General features: G+C 39.4%; 2 protein-coding genes across 2 annotated transcripts in view; one reads left to right on the forward strand and one right to left on the reverse strand.

Moving 5' to 3' along the window:
• LOC137434198 (uncharacterized) overlaps positions 1-18,530 on the forward strand; it is a gene marked incomplete in the record, with an annotated part of 236,302 nt that overhangs the window by 98,756 nt on the left and 119,016 nt on the right.
• On the reverse strand, positions 13,916-14,450 carry LOC144893936 (uncharacterized). Its single transcript, XM_078785168.1, has 2 exons — positions 14,337-14,450; positions 13,916-14,174 (listed from the first exon to the last, which is right to left on the reverse strand). Exons 1-2 carry the CDS (start codon positions 14,448-14,450, stop codon positions 13,935-13,937), a joined length of 354 nt encoding a protein of 117 aa, XP_078641294.1. The 3' UTR covers positions 13,916-13,934.

Raw genomic sequence — 18,530 nt, forward strand, 5'->3', positions numbered from 1 at the left:
TGTTTTAAGGTAAATGCTATAACAGGAACAGACTGGAATTCAAACGGAACAAAAAGTTTTGAAATAAATAATCAACAAACTTACTTGAATCTAGCTGATAGTTTCTTGCTGTGTAAATTTAAATTCACTAAGGCTGCGAATAATACTAATGCTACACTCGTAAATGATTTCTTCTGGAAAATGTTTGATAGTGTCCGCCTGTATATTGGAACACAAGAGGTTGAAGCGGTTGATTATGTCTCTGCTACATCTGAAATGATGAAATTTACACTATATTCGTTTAGTGATAGAATGGGTAAGGGAGCTGTTGAAGGTTTTATTCCTGATATGTCAACGGGTACAAATGCAGACCCTGGTTATAGTCAAAGGAAGGCAATGTATAATGATGATACAAAAGCAGAGAATAGTTTTACCGTAGCAGTACCTCTGAAAGGTATATTTGGATTTTGTGATTATGATAAAGTTTTGTATGGTCTTAAAATTAGATTTCAACTACAAAGGAATAATAATAAACAAAGGAAACCTCACAGGTTGCTTTTTGGGGCCGAAAATGCTTTTGGAGACAATAATAAATTTGTTATTAATGATTTGTGTTGGTATATCAGTGAACATACTCCTAATCTTAAAACGGAAGAGATGTTAAATAGAAGACTTAACTCAAAGAAACCACTGAATGTATCATACCTTAAGGGTGTAGTACTGGTGAACAGGTGATTTTTTTTTTTTTTTAATGAGCTGAACAGTTTCCTTATTGTCTTATAAACAAGCATCATGCTATTAGAGGTCATAGAAGTACCCCTAAATATTGAAAAATTCAAATTTCAATTCAATTCAATATAATATTTTGCATTTTGCATGCATGAAATTTGTTATAACTTTAATTTGCATCATTCTTTTGGGCTGAAATTTGGACAGGATATTCAGAATATCACTTCCTTTAAAATGATGAAGCCTTTTGTTTATAGGAGTAGCCATTGTGGATTTATTGAAGGACAACCAAGTTTTATCTGGTAATTGGCATAATTAGCTAATTAGTGAACATTTGACATAATTTCACAAAATCCTCTCATCAGGTAGTAGAGTAACACATGTATAATACATGTACCAAGTTTTGTGTGAAAAGAATGATAGGTGACATAGAAGATCGAAGTAGAAATGTGTTATTTGTTTTTCCTTGTTTTTTATTGACGGTCTAATTTATGCAAATTATATGCATGTAATATGACAAAGAAGCGTTGAAACTGGTCTGAGTTAAAGCCAAGATTATATCTTTCAAGAAAAACTGAAAATTAGATATTAACTTGACTTTGTTTTTGTGTAAAGGCCTCTCAAAGGTACCTCTGTAGTTTTCTCAATTTTTCACCAGTACTACACCCTTAAAAGAAGATGTCAACACGTTAAACTGGAACACACTACCTACACTTGGAATTTGGGTGTTCTTCAAGGAAAGCCACGATACCTATGGCTCATTTTTTAAAAACCAGATGGAGAGGACGGTACTGATAAGAATAATGTGCTGAGTGATAATGCTAAGGTGAAACAACTTCGGGTTTCTCTTGATGTCACATTTTATCCACGAGATAGATTGGAAATTGATTGGGAAAAAATGATTATGCGGAAGCCTACAAGTCTTACCAAAAGGTGTGTGAAAGCAACGGTAATAATGATCCTATTTTGGATATGGTTGCGTTTCAAAAACTTTATACGATCTACGCAATTGACCTGAGTTCTCAAAAAGAAACTATAAAGTCTAATAGAGTGGATACTTCTCTATACATTGAAAGAGGGGAGAGTGAAGAGGTTAATACATATTGTTTGCTTTTGGAAGAAACAGAATTACAGATTAATACAGATAATAGTGTTATGATTAATATCACATAGATTTTTTCTCATAAATAAATGAGTAGGAAAGAACCGGTATATGTTAATCAAATCAATGTTAAGAAATTAACATATTGTATTCAAAATCAAAAGCCTTGTATTATTAATGTTAATACAATTCAAAGAAAAGGAGCAGTAAGAATTGATGTTTTACTCACAAGAGAGCAGGTAAAAACACTAAATGATGTTGGATCACTTAAAATTAAAATGACAAAACCTATGTTAAAGAAATATTCAATACAAGAGGGAGGATTTCTCCCGTTTATAATTCCTTTATTTGCTGGTTTAAGTGCGGCGGGAGCATTGACTGGTGGTATTTCAGCAGCGGTAAAAACTGCTAACGAAAGGAAGGCACAACTAAAAGCTCAAAAAGAATTGGAAAGACATAACAAGGAGTTGGAGAAACAAATTAGTGGAAGTGGTGTAATTGTCGATTTTGCTCAAAAACTTGAAAGTCTACCTGATAAAGCTAGATTGTTGGTTGGCGATATAGTGAGGCGGCATAGCTAAAAAATCGTTCATTTTTGTGATAGAAGTGCCAGATTTTCTACATTTATAGCTTAATATATGTTGAATGAATCTGGATATTGGGGCATTGCAGATTGGCATTCTGATGACAGTGGCAGCCATTTTCCAAAATGGCTGCCAGCGGTTACTGGAATAGAACACTTTGGTCAACCCCAAGCTGCTGTTACCATGTTTTCAGCACCACAAATATAATTTAAAGACCAGTTAAAGTGAAAAAAAATGTATTCCAATGTAGGACAATATTAAATTAAAGAAATCTAACAACATGGTGTGATATAGTGGATTACACTGTAGCTGTATTACCAAAGGCCATTTAACAATGTTCAGTGAACATACTAACAATTACACTGTAACAGTTTGAACATACGATATCTAACAATGTTCAGTGAATGTACTGAAGCCATTAAAGGGGCATTTTGCAGATTTTCAACCAATTTTTTATAGTGTGAAAAACACCTGCAGTGGTTTCTGTGTCTCTGGGGTGCAGTTCCAAAATGTGTGGTTCTTCCGGACACCTGCGTGTCATTTTATGTTTTTTGGGGTCAGAGAATTTTAGGGTCAGCTCTCACATTCTCCTTCACAGAAGCAGAGGCCTGTGCACTGAAGAGCAGCCTTCTTACACTTGCAGCGCGTTCTGCAACCACTGTTGCAGCCACAAGAGATCAGCTCGTAGCAGGATTTTGATGCTTGTGGTAATGTCGTCCAGTGGGGCTCATACAATCCTTCTGTCTTCACCCATCCCCAGTCAGTGGTGATGGCAGCACAGGGTCTGGTAGCAGTGTCTATCCCCAGATGTGACCACCATGGTAAACTGCTCTCTTGACGTTCTCCACCAGGGCAGCTCGGGTAGGTGGTATTTTCTGCACTGAGTTTTTCCGTAGAAAGAGCTTCCTTCTTGCATCGTCCACCTTGGTGCAGGTGCTTGTTCTGTCAAAGAGAAGTATGACAAACCTCTCAATAATGTTCATTGCATCATCTGGGATCTCGTTTGGTCCACTTGCCAGCATCGGTAGTGCATCTGTCAATTCTGGAAGCGACTTCCATGTAGACCATGCTGCCTTCTTTCCATGTCCAGCAAAGCTGGATACGGTGTCACAGCCTGTCAAAGCATGAAACATTGGAAGGGCACATGACATCTCTGGTCCGAGACATGCAGCCATTTGGTGGGCTGCCAGGTAGCGAAAGCTCTTGCCTGTTCCAAATGCTAGCCAGAGTTCACATCCAGATGGTAGTAGACTTATGGCAAACACAGCCAAGACCACAACATCAGTGTCAACAGTCCGAATCAGCACCTGTTGGTGGCCATGCTGTGCAGCATGTGATACGTGCAGTAGCATACGACTATCAGCCTCTTCATGGCTGCATGGGGCCAGGGTGTGGAGATCTTGAAGTAGCTGTGTGCTGAGCACACCCTGCCCATCAGTGAGGACAACTTCCTTGTCTTCTTCACAGAACACCTGAAGGAGGACCCTGGACAAGAAACTGAATAGTTCAGTTTTGTTGCTGTCAACCCGCAGAAAGGTCTGCCAGTTTCCTGGTATGGCAGCCTTCCCAACCACACGTCTCCTTACACCCTTTCCACGCTTGGCTCTTGCTGTGCCTTTCAGGGAGTCATCCTTGTAAGTATCCCAAACGAGGTCCACGCGTGACACACTGCGCAGATGAGAAGAGATGTATGGGATGAATATCTGCTGGGCATATTCATCAAATGTCTTGGCACCTGCTGGCCTCATCATCTGAATGATGGCAGCTCCATCATGAACTACACAAGTAGCATCAGGGGCTTTAGTCTGAGCTGGAGACAGGTCCTCCAGGCATGTCAGAAGGTCACTCTTGGCCCCAAGTCGTAATCTTCCTCCATCGGAGAGCGCTGGTGGCCATGCTTGGTTCTCATGCTGAAAGAAGTCTTCCAGGTTTCCATCTCTTGTTTGACAGCTAATGTAGAGTCGTGAGAACAGCTCGACATCACTTTTCATTGAGGTCAGCTGCTGCTTCTGCTTACTTGCCATCTTTTTTGTTGAGCCAACAAACAGTGTCAACCGGTTGTGGTGGATTGGGTCATCAATGGGCTTTGTTCTCTCCACAAGACATTCTTTTGTGAATGCTTGAAACTGCTGTTGACCAATCTTCTGTGCCTTTTTAACAGTCTCCACTGCCGATGGTTCAGCAATGTCTTTGCTGTCAAGGACAAGCAGGACTTTGCTCTCCTCTTCAAATGGATTGCCCAGTTCTTCCAATACATTGATGAGGGAGCAGACGTCTTTCTTAAATGCTTTCTGCACACTTGCAGTCTGGTCATGGTGGAGCACCTCATCTCCTCTTCCCATGAGCTGGTGTGCATCTTCAAAGTCCTCAATCACTGCGGCAACCTCAGGGCCAGCTACCATCCACCGCCGAAGGGCACTAGGGTTGTCTGTAAGACCTACTGCCCCTCCATCACTCTTGATGCAAGCATTATTTTGCTCATGTGCTTGGTCGATAGGGATTGCTTAGAAGACCCTGTTGCTCTTCTGAATGGTGAAATTCCCAGCATTGAATTCTCTGGCAACATCTGGGTGTCTTGTTGGTAGTTCAGACATGTCATGGAGATGAACTGGGATCCAGCGTGCATAGTTAGTGTGGTCCAGAGCAAAGAACCAGGGGACGAGTTCTGTCAGAGCATCGAGGTACATGCTGAAAGAGGACTGACGCAGGGATCGCACATAGACCAGTAAACACAGCTCCAATTCCTTGACTGTTGCCCAGCACTGGAATTGAGGGCAGTTCTCACCCCTCTTTCGGCACCATTCGTCAAAGCTCAAAGGATCATCTTCTGTATCTGTGTCACGGTTACTGTAGGCCCGATGTTGCAGGATGTATAATGCAGCCACTGTGACTTGGTGGGCACGTCGGGTGCGAGTAACATGTGCTGCACGCAAGAAGGAGTCGGCAGTGCCTGCTGTTGTTATCTCCGCTTGTACCAGTGCTTCAACCCAGCCACTGCCTTTCAACCAATCACCCAGGGTCTTCAGAGCTGCCATCTCTATATGCAGGCCACCAAACATCACAACAATCTTGTCTTCCCCATACATCTCTGGCCACTTCCACTGGATCTGCTTGGCAATCGCATACAAGGGTTGATCAAATGCTAGTACCGGTGTCTGCTCAGCATTCAGATGTTGAACAGCCTTTCTGACTATGTCCATCACGTGTTTGATCATTGCCATGGTGTGGGCACTCTCGTGGAACAGAGGGAGTAGGGCACTTGGGCATATGATTTCCTCCCTGGCAGGCTGGTGACTTGCATGGTATGCAGCCCAGGACATGTTGTCCACACTCTGATTCTCTTCATCTTCAGATGGAAGTGCTATAATGTTCCGCACATTTTCTAGCCAGCAGTACTCTTCCTTGATGCTCTGGTCAGAGTTCTCCCTGCTCAAAGATGCCACAGTGCTAGGTGGTACAGGTGCCTTTGTGGTGCTACCGACAACAGGTGGAACGTCTGTGTAGTAGCTTGGCAAATGGCCCACTGTCTTTTTGCCTGCAGAACCTCCAACAATCGCAATACTGCGGTCAACTCCTTGACCTGCAAAGGCAGGGAGTTGAAAGAGTGAGATACCTGTGCCATGGAAGGACTCCTTTGAGGTAGTTGAGCTAGGATTATGGTCAATATTATCAACCGCAGCAGTTGTGAAGACGCCACCACGCATCTTAGGAGCGCAGACCACCTGATCCTTGTGGTACTGCTGTATGACACTTTCTCATAGCTGGGCTGACAGACGAAGCACACGGTCATATGTGATACTGACACCGAGATGTGAAAGCCGTTCCACAACTTCCCTCTTCCTGGTTTGGGCATGGACCATCAGGCCAATATACATTGGAACAGGTGTTTCCTGAGTGGCATTGTGTCTGACGTTGACAGATGTGGATCCTTCAAGCCGCCTATGCTTGACGCTGTTAAACTTGAGCAGTTGTGCGATGGTTAAGGCTGCTGACTTTGCTGGATATGCACTCTGGTCTCTGATGCTTGGACCTTCAAGGACCATATTTACCAGTGCCAGGAGTAGCTTCGGCACAGAATCTCTTTGGCAGCCTTCATGGAATCCAGTGAAGGGTTTCAGCTCAAAGATGTGGCGACGTACAATGTTTGCAGCACGGCCCAAGTACACAGCATCACTGTCACTGTCCCATTCACATGCCTTAGTCAGGGCTGCACCAATGTCATCAGAGAATGCAAGGAGAACATCCCACCCCTGGGGCTGAGCTTGCAGGTCTGGGATCTGAGCCAAAAGTCTTTCCTTCAATCTTGTGGTGTTTACTTTAGATTCAAGCTTAATGCCAAGCTGCTCCATCCTTGACCTGAACAGATCAGCCAGATCAGCCAGCTTGAAAACTGGTGCAGTGCTGTCATCAAAACGTGATTCTTCAATGTACATGACAACTTCAGCAAAAGCGATTCCTGATAGCATTTTTTCCTCATCGGTTCCCTGCTTTTCTTGAGTTTTGTGTTTTCTGACACGGTTGTAGAGGCCCACCAAGCACTTATTGTGATATTTGGATTCAAGCGCAATCATATCTCCTGCACTTAGTCGAGCCAGCAGTTCTGTGTCCTGTAAGAGCTCTGCACATGTCTGAACTTGCTTGTCCAGATGGAACGTTGCTGCCTCATGAAGACCATCTGTGCCAGCTGGCTTGCAACAGAAAAAACAGAGTGCTTCCTTTGCTGGGTTCTCAGTGCTAGAACGTCCCCTTCTCTGTTTACTTGGGACTGCAATGGTGTCATCGTCACCTGTACTGCTAGACTTTTTCAGAGCTCTCTTCTCGGCCCGTTGAACTTCGTTCTTGTTGAAGGCCAGCCTGCATGATTGATGCCACTGAGCTTTGTTGTCAACAAGAGCAGCTTCAAGCCCATTTCCTTCATCTAGTATCTGTATATCTCCGGGTAGTTCATTCAGTTCATTCAGTCTCAGGAGACTTTCAGCTAAAGACGTGTATGCACTCCCAGCATCCTTCCTCTTCGTCAGTGTTGGATCAGTCAGTTTCTCTTTACGGTCTTCTTGGCAGATGACACACAGTGCCCAGTTTATCTTGTTTGCAGGCTGTGATTTAGAAGATGTCGAGGGTGTTGGACACCCTGTGTCTTTTAGCAGAAACCTTTTTGACATAGTCAACTAGTTGCCACCATCTTGATTATTATGTGATCTGCAATAATACAAGCACCACAGATTCAGAAATTGTCAGAAAGAACATTTTGTTTTTTAATCCTAATATAATAAGCACTAGAACAAGTAGTTCTTTCTATATTTTACTAGTATGATATTAATACTCTTTCTAGTTTCTAGTACCACTACTACTACTACTACTACTACTACTACTACTACTACTACTACTACGCCAAATGTAGTTAACTTTAAAGCATGATTTAGCTAGCTCGCCTAGCTTGGCTTACTTTAGCTAGCTAGAAAGCTAATTTAGCTAGCTAGAAAGCTAAAATCGCTCAACCTAACCTAGCTTGGCCTACTTTAGCTAGCTAAAAAACTAATTTAGCTAACTACAGTAAAACTCGCATAAGACGCCATTGTCTAACCCGTCAATTCGCTGAAGTCGTCATGGAAGTCAAAGTCCCGATTTTCTCTAATGGAAAATCAATTTGGATGACCACGTCAAAGTCGTCATATACAAGTCGTCAATATCCACAAGTCGGCGCCCTCAGACCGGTCCCATCTAATACAAACAGCAGTAAAATCCTAGTCGTAAGTCGTCATAAGAAATTCCATGGCGCAGTGTATGCAGCCCACTGTACAGAGTGATGAGTCATTGTTTCGTCGAAACACAACACGCAGGCCAGTCTCGCTCAATCCAGTTCAAATTATAGCTAGCGTATGCAACTTGTAGATATGAAGCCTGACGATATACAAGCTTGACCTTCAAGTCGTCAAAATGACGGCTTTGTAAGTCGTCGAAATGACGATATACGCATAAGTCGGGCATTTTGACGACTTACACAGAAGTCGCCAAAATGACGACTTGTGCGTATATCGTCATTTTCGTAAGTCGGCACTAAAATGCTGGTCCCAAAAGTGCCGACTTATGCGAGTTTTACTGTAGTAAGCTAAAATTGCTCAACCTAGCCTAGCTTGGCCTAATACTATAGCTAGTCAGAAAGCTAATTTAGCTAGCTAGAAAGCTAAGATCGCTCACCTGATTCACTTCTTTATACACCGGGCCAGATGTGTAACACTTTACCTATGGTGTTCAACATGTGTAACGATTATATATAATATAATAGTTATTGCAGTTCAAATAAAATGTTTAACATGCCTTGATGGACAGTCGACTGCACTGATTGTGGCATGACGCATGTGCTGGCTGGCCTGCTAGCGGTGGGTGGGGATGGCTGTGGAGGGTAGCTTCGCAGAAAATGTGTGTGAGTGACTGTGTGTGTGTCTAATTGTATTTTTCTTAATTTAATGTGTATTTAAATGTATTTATATTTTTTTAAAATCGTTTATGAATCAAATGGCTGCTATGGCCACCAGGGGGCGTGTTTCTGATGCCCCAATATCCATATTTGTTCTAAATATATTTGTCAACACATCTGCCGAATTTGGTGCTTCTATCACAAAAATGAACGATTGTGGATATATATTGAGCTATGTCGCCCCACTAATATGCTTTCCTCTATCGCTCAAGCGGGTGTTAAACTAACTAAATGGGGTAATGGATTGTATCTTTCTCATAAATAAATGGATAAATGGTTTAAACAATTTGGAAAGAATACAACGTCAAATATAGAACTAGCTAAGGATTGTAAAAAACTAAAAATTGATAACGTGGTAATCTGTATGAGAGATGAATTAACAAAGTTGTCCAAGAATACAAAGAATATTATTATGAATTTAGACACACAGAATGGTTCTCATTGGGTTTGTATTCATAATAGTCAGGATAAATATTATTTTGATAGTTATGGTATGCCACCACCTGTTGAAGTAATAAAATTCTTACAGAATGGTGTTTATCAAACATTACAAGTTCAAGAAATTAATTCTAAGTGTTGTGGCCAATTATGTTTATTTGTATTATTTCAACTCAACAATAATGAAAATTTTTATAATGTCATTTTTAATCTAATATAAATTACTTATGTCGGAAAAGATGGTTCTATCTTTGAAGAATCCTCTCAAGATATTGATTTATCAAATTATTATACAAAGGCACAGGCTGAACGACAAAAATATAGTATAAGTAAAAATATTAATATGAAAAATACTTATAAATTAATCAATAATTATCCAAACCCTACAGATGCGAATGACTTAATTAGATTCAGTGATTTATCACAATATATATCTTTAAATAAAACAGCACGTTTTGTTAAACAAGTAAAATTTACAACCACAACACCTGGTTATACTGACCATACACCTTTCCTCATTCAATTTAACGATCTGCTTACAATTGAATTTTATAAAGAAGGACATATAGTTAATATGCGAATTAATAAATGGGGGTATGATATGCCTGATTTAGGGTACAATTGGTCTTTTTCAATAAACTTAGAAGACCTACATGATTTTAATCAGTCTCGTAAAGAAGAATATTATCCGCTTGGTGAGGATAAGGATTTATGTGGAAGTACAATTAGTAAACAACAAATACATGATTTTAAGAAAAGAAAAATATATGATAGTATAGCGATGGTTAGCATGACAAAGAAGGAAGATAATGAGATAAGGATAGAAAGCTGAGGAATACAAACCGATTTGGTAGTGGGAAGATGGGGTGGTATTACCTGTCATAATATTAATCTCACATATATTTCTGATACATAAATGGCAGGAAGAAGACTACAAGAGAATTATAATTTTTGTATTCAAGGATACCTACAAGAAAAGGGTGCTCGGTATTACATACCTTATGATTTGGAGCATATACATGGGAATTTTGTCATAAAAAACTGGCCTTATACTGATATTGCTAAACCCACAAATAGAGACTTGTTTAAAATATTAAATAAAAATGAACTTCTCAAAGTTATGAAATATAAAACTCTTTTAGAAATCATCAACAAATCTTATTGGTATCCTATTATGAGAAAAATAATCATAGATACAAGAATATCTCAAAATCCAGATGAGTATATGTATAATATTCTTTGGGGCTCAAACTCAAGGGTAGCAAGGGATGAGGAAGGAGTTGAAGAAGAGAAGGAGGAAAGAGAGAAAAAGGAGAAGGAGGAAAGGGAGAAAAAGGAGAAGGAGGAAAGGGAGAAAAAGGAGAAGGAGGAAAGGGAGAAGGAGGAAAGGGAGAAAAAGGAGAAGGAGGAAAGGGATAAGGAGGAGAGGGAGGAAAGGGAGAAAAGAGAGAAGGAGGAGAGGGAGCAAAGAGAGAGGGAGGAAAAATATAAAAAGATGGAAATCAGTGAGATTAATAAAAGATTGAAGGTATTACAGCAAATAAATCAAACTCAACGCACTGAGGAGAAAAATAAAGAAATGAAAAGTCTAATGGAAATATTATTTTCAAGAATAACGACGTCAATGTCTTCACTTTCAGGGAGTAGATTTAAACGAGAAAGTGGGGATAAAGAAGAAGAAGAAGGAGAATATTATGTGGTTGATGATGTTGGTGTTATTGACTTTAGTTAGTTTTATTTGTAAATAAATGGAGGAGAGAGTGAAGGCATTCCTTAGGATTCTTTATGTTTTAAAAATAAAGATTGAAATGTATATGTTGAAAACCAAAAAGGTTTTGGCACTATGTCGGACTTTTTCTCATAAATAAATATGAGTTATTGTCTCAAATGTAAAAAGAAAACTAAATCTAAAAATATCTCTTATGTTAAAGCTAAAAATAATAGAGTTTATCAAAAAGGAATATGTCAAGTGTGTGGCTCTAAAAAGTGCCAATTCATCTCTCCTAAAAGTGGAGGAGACATACAAAAGTTTCTGTCAGGAAGTAAATTTACAACAACTGGAATTCCTGGGGAACTACATCTACCTGGATATTCTTTCTGTGGTCCAGGAACAAACTTGGATAAAAGATTAGATGAGGCTGACAATCCTAAACCTTGGTCTAAGCCTATAAATAGGGTTGATGAAGTGTGTATGAAGCATGATATTGCTTATGGGAATACCACTACATTGGATGAAAAACATGAAGCAGACAGAGAAATGTTGTATAATTTGTCCTTGATACGAAATCCTACATTGAGAGAGAAAGTTGATAGGTTTATTGTGAAAAAAAAGATAAGTACTAAATTGAAACTTGGTCTTGGTTATTCCCCAAAAAACTATTAAACTCCAATGATGTTATCAAGACTGAGGAGCTTTTGGCTAATGAATTACATAAACCTATAATCACAAAGTTTAAAAGAAGGAAAGTTTATTCTAAATACACCGACCACATATGGTCCGCTGATTTAATCGAACTAAATAATGATAAGGGATACAGGTATGCTTTAACCGTTATTGATTTGAGGAGTAGATTTGCCTGGGTTGTTCCTTTGAAAAACAAAAGGGGTAATACTCTTATGTTAGCTTTCAGTGGAATATTTAGTAAAAGTAAAAGAAAACCAAAGAAGTTATGGACTGACGAGGGAACAGAGTTCTATAACAAAATATTTATGAAATTTCTTAAGGGGGAGGGTATTAAATTATACAGCACCTTTAATGAAGGAAAGGCAGTTGTTGTTGAGCGTTTTAATCGTACTTTGAAAGAGAAATTATATTAAAAATTCACACAACTCGGTTCTCAACAATGGGTATATTTAATTGAGGATATTGTAGATAATTACAATAATACAGTTCATTCATCAACAAAATCAAAACCATCGGAAACATTTACAAAATTAGAATATGAAAAGGAGATTAATTTGAGAAAACCCAAGTTCAAAGTTGGTGATATTGTAAGAATATACAGATGGAAAAGCCATTTTGAGAAAGGTTATACAAAAAAATGGACTAATGAATTATTTAAAATAGTTGATGTAATGGATACCGTCCCTTGGACCTACAAATTATATGATTTAAATGGAGAAGAAATCTTGGGTTCATTTTACTCACAAGAATTACAAAAAACACAAGTAAGCAGATAATACCCTTGAAAATAATAAATAAATAAATAAAATGTAATGGGGATACGTTCTTGAGATCTGTGAACCCCAAACACAGAATCCCTCAACTTTTCAGTTGGGGCTTAACTTTTGTGCGTGTGTACAATGGGGATACGTTCTTGAGATCTGTGAACCCCAAACACAGAATCCCTCAACTTTTCAGTTGGGGCTTAACTTTTGTGTGTACAATGGGGATACGTTCTTGAGATCTGTGAACCCCAAACACAGAATCCCTCAACTTTTCAGTTGGGGCTTAACTTTTGTGTGTGTGTATGTGTGAGTGAGTGATAATAATATACAAACCCTAACCCAACCCCATCCCTAACCCAACCTCATCCCTAATCCAACCCATCCCTAACCAAACCCCATCCCTAACCCAACCCCATCCCTAACCCAACCCATCCCTAACCCAACCCCATCCCTAACCCAAACCCATCCCTAACCCAACCCCATCCCTAACCCAACCCATCCCTAACCCAACCCCATCCCTAACCCAACCCCATCCCTAACCCAACCCCATCCCTAACCCAACCCCATCCCTAACCCTACCCTAACCCAACCCCATCCCTAATCCAACCCATCCCTTTCCTTCACATTCAAAATCCCAACCCTAACCCAACCCCATCCCTAACCCAACCCCAACCCTAACCCTCACATTCAAAATCCCACCCTAACCCAACCCCATCCCTAACCCAACCCCATCCCTAACCCATCCCCATCCCTAACCCTCACATTCAAAATCCCACCCTAACCCTAACATAATTATTTTTTTCTTGTTTTTAAAAAAAATACGTATTGCATTTTTTTTTTCCTCTTCTGCCAATTCTGTCTTTCAAGGCTTTCAAGTTTGAAGAAGTAGAAATGGGAAGAAAGAATTTTCCAGCATTTTCTTCCTCGAACTTTCTTGATATTGCTTAAATCAAGCATCATTAAACAAAGAACATTGTTCATTGCTTTAGAATCCAAAGAGTCTCCAAGATGGACCCCACAGGTAGAGTCTCCAAAATAAAAACAACTTTTCAAGTTCCCAAGGTATAACCACAATCCTGTTGAGCCTCCAAGATAGGTATCAAAATTCCGAGTTATCAAAACAAAACCCCCATTCCGAGTCTCCAAAAATATAACCATCTTTCCAAGTCTCCAAGGTAGAACCACAATTTTCAGAAATATTTGGGGTTTCCGTGATAGGTCTCACATAGTATAACTGCGGACCATCAGGGAAAACTTCCCTTTCCCAATTTTTTAGGGTTTCTATGATGTGTCTCACATAGTATAACTGCGGACCATCAGGGAGAATTCCCATTTCCCAATTTTTTAGGGTTTCTGTGATGTGTCCCACATAGTATAACTGCGGACCATCAGGGAGAACTCTCCTTTCCCAATTTTCAGAAATTTGTGGGTCTCCAATGTATGACTTGTATTCTGGCTAATCAAGGTAGAACTTGTTCAGTGGGTTTTGTTTTGATAACTCACAATAAGTATCATCATGGTAAAACTCTTTTTCAGGATTTTGTGGATCTCCAAGGTATAACTCTTTGGCTGGGTCATCAAGGTAGAACTCGTTCTGTGGGTCTTGGTTGTTCAAAAGATCTTCAAACAAAAAAATAACTTTATCCCAAGTTGTGTTAAAAATAGAATTTTCATTTCGTATCTCAGATACAATTTCCTGTGGGAGAAAATAACAATGTATTAATTTAATACAATATTTTTATTTGTATAAATCAAGCTCTATGAATATTAAAATAAACTTTGTTAACTCTTACACGAGTCTCACCTAAAAAAAAAAAAAAAAAAAAAATAAAAAAAAAAAAAAAATAAACAAACTTACCTCCATTGATAAGAGGTTCGAGTCCAGTTCATCAATCTGAAGGTTGAGCGCTACACAGGTAGGACTCAAAGGGATACCAAAATTATCCCATTCCATGTCAGCACTGTAGTCCATTCTCAAGTGAAGCAGAAAGCGTGTTTGAAAAAGCCTGTGTGGTCGGTGCCTTTCATATGAAGGACTGGGTGTGTCATTTCCTGTGGAAATTCCCTGGGCATGTTTTAACTGGAAATGATGTGATGGAAATTCCCTGAAAATGATGTAATGTCAACTGAAAATGATACAATGGCAGAGTTTATAAAGTGGGTGGGACTTAGCAAAAGGTGGGCGGGGTTTAGTAAAAAGTGGGCGGGGTTACCAAAAGTGGGCGGAGCTTAACAAAAAGTGGGCAGAGCCTACCAAAAAGTGTGTGGCACAGAAGGCGCTCAGACAAGAACAATGAGGGAGGTTTATCATTTTATCTTAGCTCAGTTAAAATATCTTGACAAAGAACCAAACTCAAACATCTTTTTTGTTAATGTATTAGATGGTGATGGTAGTGGTAAGACAATTAAATTATTTCCTACGCAAAAACAAATATTTGTAGGATCATTGTTTGAGTGATCTACTCGGGATCATTGATATTAAGAGAGTGAGAGGGAGCAAATATTCGTAGGATCATTGTTTGAGTGGTCTAATGAACAACATTGAGGATAGGTGCTATAGCTCGTATGTCAAAAGACCAAAAGGTTTGTAAAGAACAGGGTGGGAGGAAAAGAGGTGTTTTTTGGGAAATGAGGGTCAGAGAAAAATTAACATGTAAGTCAATGGGAAAATGAGGGTGGTCCAGGAACAACATTATTACCCTACTGCTGTGAGGTGTTTTTAATTTTGTGGTGGTGAGGTGTTTTTATTACGTGTTTTATGGCTGTGAGGTGTTTTTATTATGTGTTTTGTGGTGGTGAGGTGTTTTTATTATGTGTTTTATGGCTGTGAGGTGTTTTTATTACGTGTTTTATGGCTGAGATGTTTTTAATTTTGTGGTGCTGAGGTGTTTTTATTACGTGTTTTATGGCTGTGAGGTGTTTTTATTACGTGTTTTATCGCTGTGAGGTGTTTTTATGACGTGTTTGATGGCTGTGAGGTGTTTTCAATTTCATGGTGGTGAGGTGTTTTTATTACGTGTTTTATGGCTGTGAGGTGTTTTTATTACGTGTTTTATCGCTGTTAGGTGTTTTTATTACGTGTTTGATGGCTGTGAGGAGTGTGAGGTGTTTTCAATTTTGTGGTGGTGAGGTGTTTTAAATTACTTGGTGGTGATGTGTTTTGAATTACTTGGTGGTGAGGTGTTTTCAATTACGTGGTGGTGAGGTGTAATCGTCCCAAACTTCCAGTCTGCAGCTACCCCTCCCCTATGTGTGTGCTGAGGGGTTCTTTCTTGAAAAAAACAAGTACAAAAAGTTTTAATTAAAACAAAAGCTGCGTCGATGTTACACAATGCCTAAATGCAGCTGTGCCTATAACGTCGATGTTATAGGCACAGGACATTCCTATTGATTCGATTACTTGATGTTATTTTTGTGCAAAGTGAAAATATATCTCGGCAATTCCCCGTGTGTGGCGACGAATTTTTAATATATCTCGGCATTTTCCCGTCTGTTATTTCAGGCGGTGTATGACTGACCATGCCGCGATTTAAAAATATATATATATCTCGGCAATTTCCCGTGTGTGGCGACACGTGAACGAAGCTATGCTCCTCTCTCCACATTATTGTGACGACGTATAAATTAAATATTTCATCGTGACGATTGTCATCAAATGGACGAATTTTTAATATATCTCGGCATTTTCCCGTCTGTTATTTCAGGCGGTGTATGACTGACCATGCCGTGATTGTAAAAAAATATATCTCGGCAATTTCTCGTGTGTAGCGACACATGAACGAAGCTATGCTCCTCTCTCCACATTATTGTGACGACGTATAAATTAAATATTTCATCGTGACGATTGTCATCAAATGGACGAATTTTTAATATATCTCGGCATTTTCCCGTCTGTTATTTCGGGCGGTGTATGACTGACCATGCCGTGATTGTAAAAAAATATATCTCAATGGACTTGAAGTTACAGGCCTTTGAGAATTCATTTCGTTCTATAAAGGGCAACTTTCATCGGATTTTCTTCCCGTTTTTTTTCAACCGAGTCTAAAACTATGTTAGCGACTGTGAAAAATGAAATGATATATCGAATTTGATTTGAAATAAAACTGTGTGAGAGAGGAAGACACCACGGGCCTACAAAACAGGCCTCAAAGCTATGCGAGTTAATAAAATAGTGGATATTTGTTTATATGAAGGCTCTCCCAAAATGGGTGGAGCTATGGTTCCCAGAATGGGTGGAGCTTTGAGGTTTTGTCTTCTCTGCAAGAACAAGAAGAAGAAGAACAACAACAACAACAACAACAGCAGAGGGCACTCTATGACCAGCGTCTTGCGACGCGGCTAAAAACATTCAACCTAAATCTTCAACCTAAATTGCCTATAAAAATGTAATATCACAAACACAACAAATACATTTGTGCAAAGTAATTGTTGGACACCGCACCTTTCCTATGCCATCTCCAGGCATTGCAAATCGTCATTGCTGGGCACCGAAGGGGGCTCGGCAGTGACGCACGCTGAAAGAGAGTACTCAGTTTTCACTCTCGTTGTTGTACACCGCTCCTTTCCTATGCCATCTCCAGGCATTGCAAATCGTCATTGCTGGGCACCGAAGGGGGCTCGGCAGTGACGCGCACTGAAAGAGAGTACTCAGTTTTCACTCTGGTTGTTTGTTGTACACCGCTCCTTTCCTATGCCATCTCCAGGCATTGCAAAGCGTCATTGCCGGGCACCGAAGGGGGCTCGGCAGTGACGCACGCTGAAAGAGAGTACTCAGTTTTCACTCTGGTTGTTTGTTTGTTTGTTGTACACCGCTCCTTTCCTATGCCATCTCCAGGCATTGCAAATCGTCATTGCCGGGCACCAAAGGGGGCTCGGCAGTGACGCACGCTGAAAGAGAGTACTCAGTTTTCACTCTGGTTTCTTGTTGTACACCGCTCCTTTCCTATGCCATCTCCAGGCATTGCAAATCGTCATTGCCGGGCACCAAAGGGGGCTCGGCAGTGACGCACGCTGAAAGAGAGTACTCAGTTTTCACTCTGGTTGTTTGTTTTCTTGGTTGTCCGGGCGATATCTCAGCCATCCTTTGAGCTAGGAGGCTGAAATTTCGGCACAGTAGTGAGCAAGTCCTTTGTCAAATACGGTATTTTTTGTTTTTTGAATAATCAATTAATTGAGGAGTTATTTAATTATTAGCGTTTAATTAAGTACTTATTTAATTAATTAAATTTCATTTCTCTTCTGACCATTATTAACTCAGGCACCTTTTGAGTTAGGAAGCTGATATTTGGACATGCCAATGACCAGGTGATTTGGCTGCAAAGGATATTTTTGATTTATTAATTAATCAATTAATCGATTAATTATTTAATTATTCGATTAATGACAAAAAAATTTTTTTTTTTAAAGTTACAGATTCTGATGAAATAGTGGTAGTTTATGTGTTCTCTGACCAAAGTGATTAATAATTTAATTTTTTTATGATTATTATTTATTTATTTTCATTATTAATCATTTATTTATTTTCTTTCTCATTTGGCCAATATCTCAGGCACCTTTTGAGCTGGGAAGCTAATATTTGGACATGAGTGACCAAGTGATGTGGCTATCAAGGATATTTTTGATTTATTGATTAATCATTTCATCTATTAATTATTTATTGATTAATCGATTAATTATTTATTGAGTAATCAATTAATTATTTAATTTTTTATAAATGACTTATTTAATTAAATTTCTAAAAGATACATCTTCGGATGAAGCACTAGTGGTTTAGTTATGCGATTAGCCAATTGATTATGAAAATATTTTGTGATAATCTTTTATTGATTTTAATTATACAATTAATCAATCAATTAGTGTACACGTCTCCCTCCCAATGCAGCCTCAATGAGCTGCACTGCGGTATTGCCGGGCGCCTGAGGCGCCCCGGCAATGCCGCGCTGCAGCATATTTAATTATTTGGCATGGGGCGGTGTACTTTGAATGTATGTGTACTTGTTTTCTTTCTTGTTTTCTTGCTTGTTTGTCCGGACGATATCTCAGCCATCCTTTG

This window comes from Myxine glutinosa, chromosome 10, assembly GCF_964187855.1.
Source record: "Myxine glutinosa chromosome 10, kmMyxGlut1.1, whole genome shotgun sequence".
Taxonomy (NCBI): Eukaryota; Metazoa; Chordata; class Myxini; order Myxiniformes; family Myxinidae; genus Myxine; species Myxine glutinosa.

Bases quoted from the DNA above. Each gene is read 5' to 3' on its own strand.
- LOC144893936 (XM_078785168.1), bottom strand. From the start codon at position 14,450: ATGGACTACAGTGCTGACATGGAATGGGATAATTTTGGTATCCCTTTG. The intron at 14,175-14,336 runs GTAAGTTTGTTT...TTTCTCCCACAG, and splicing joins CGAACCTCTTATCAATGGAG to GAAATTGTATCTGAGATACG.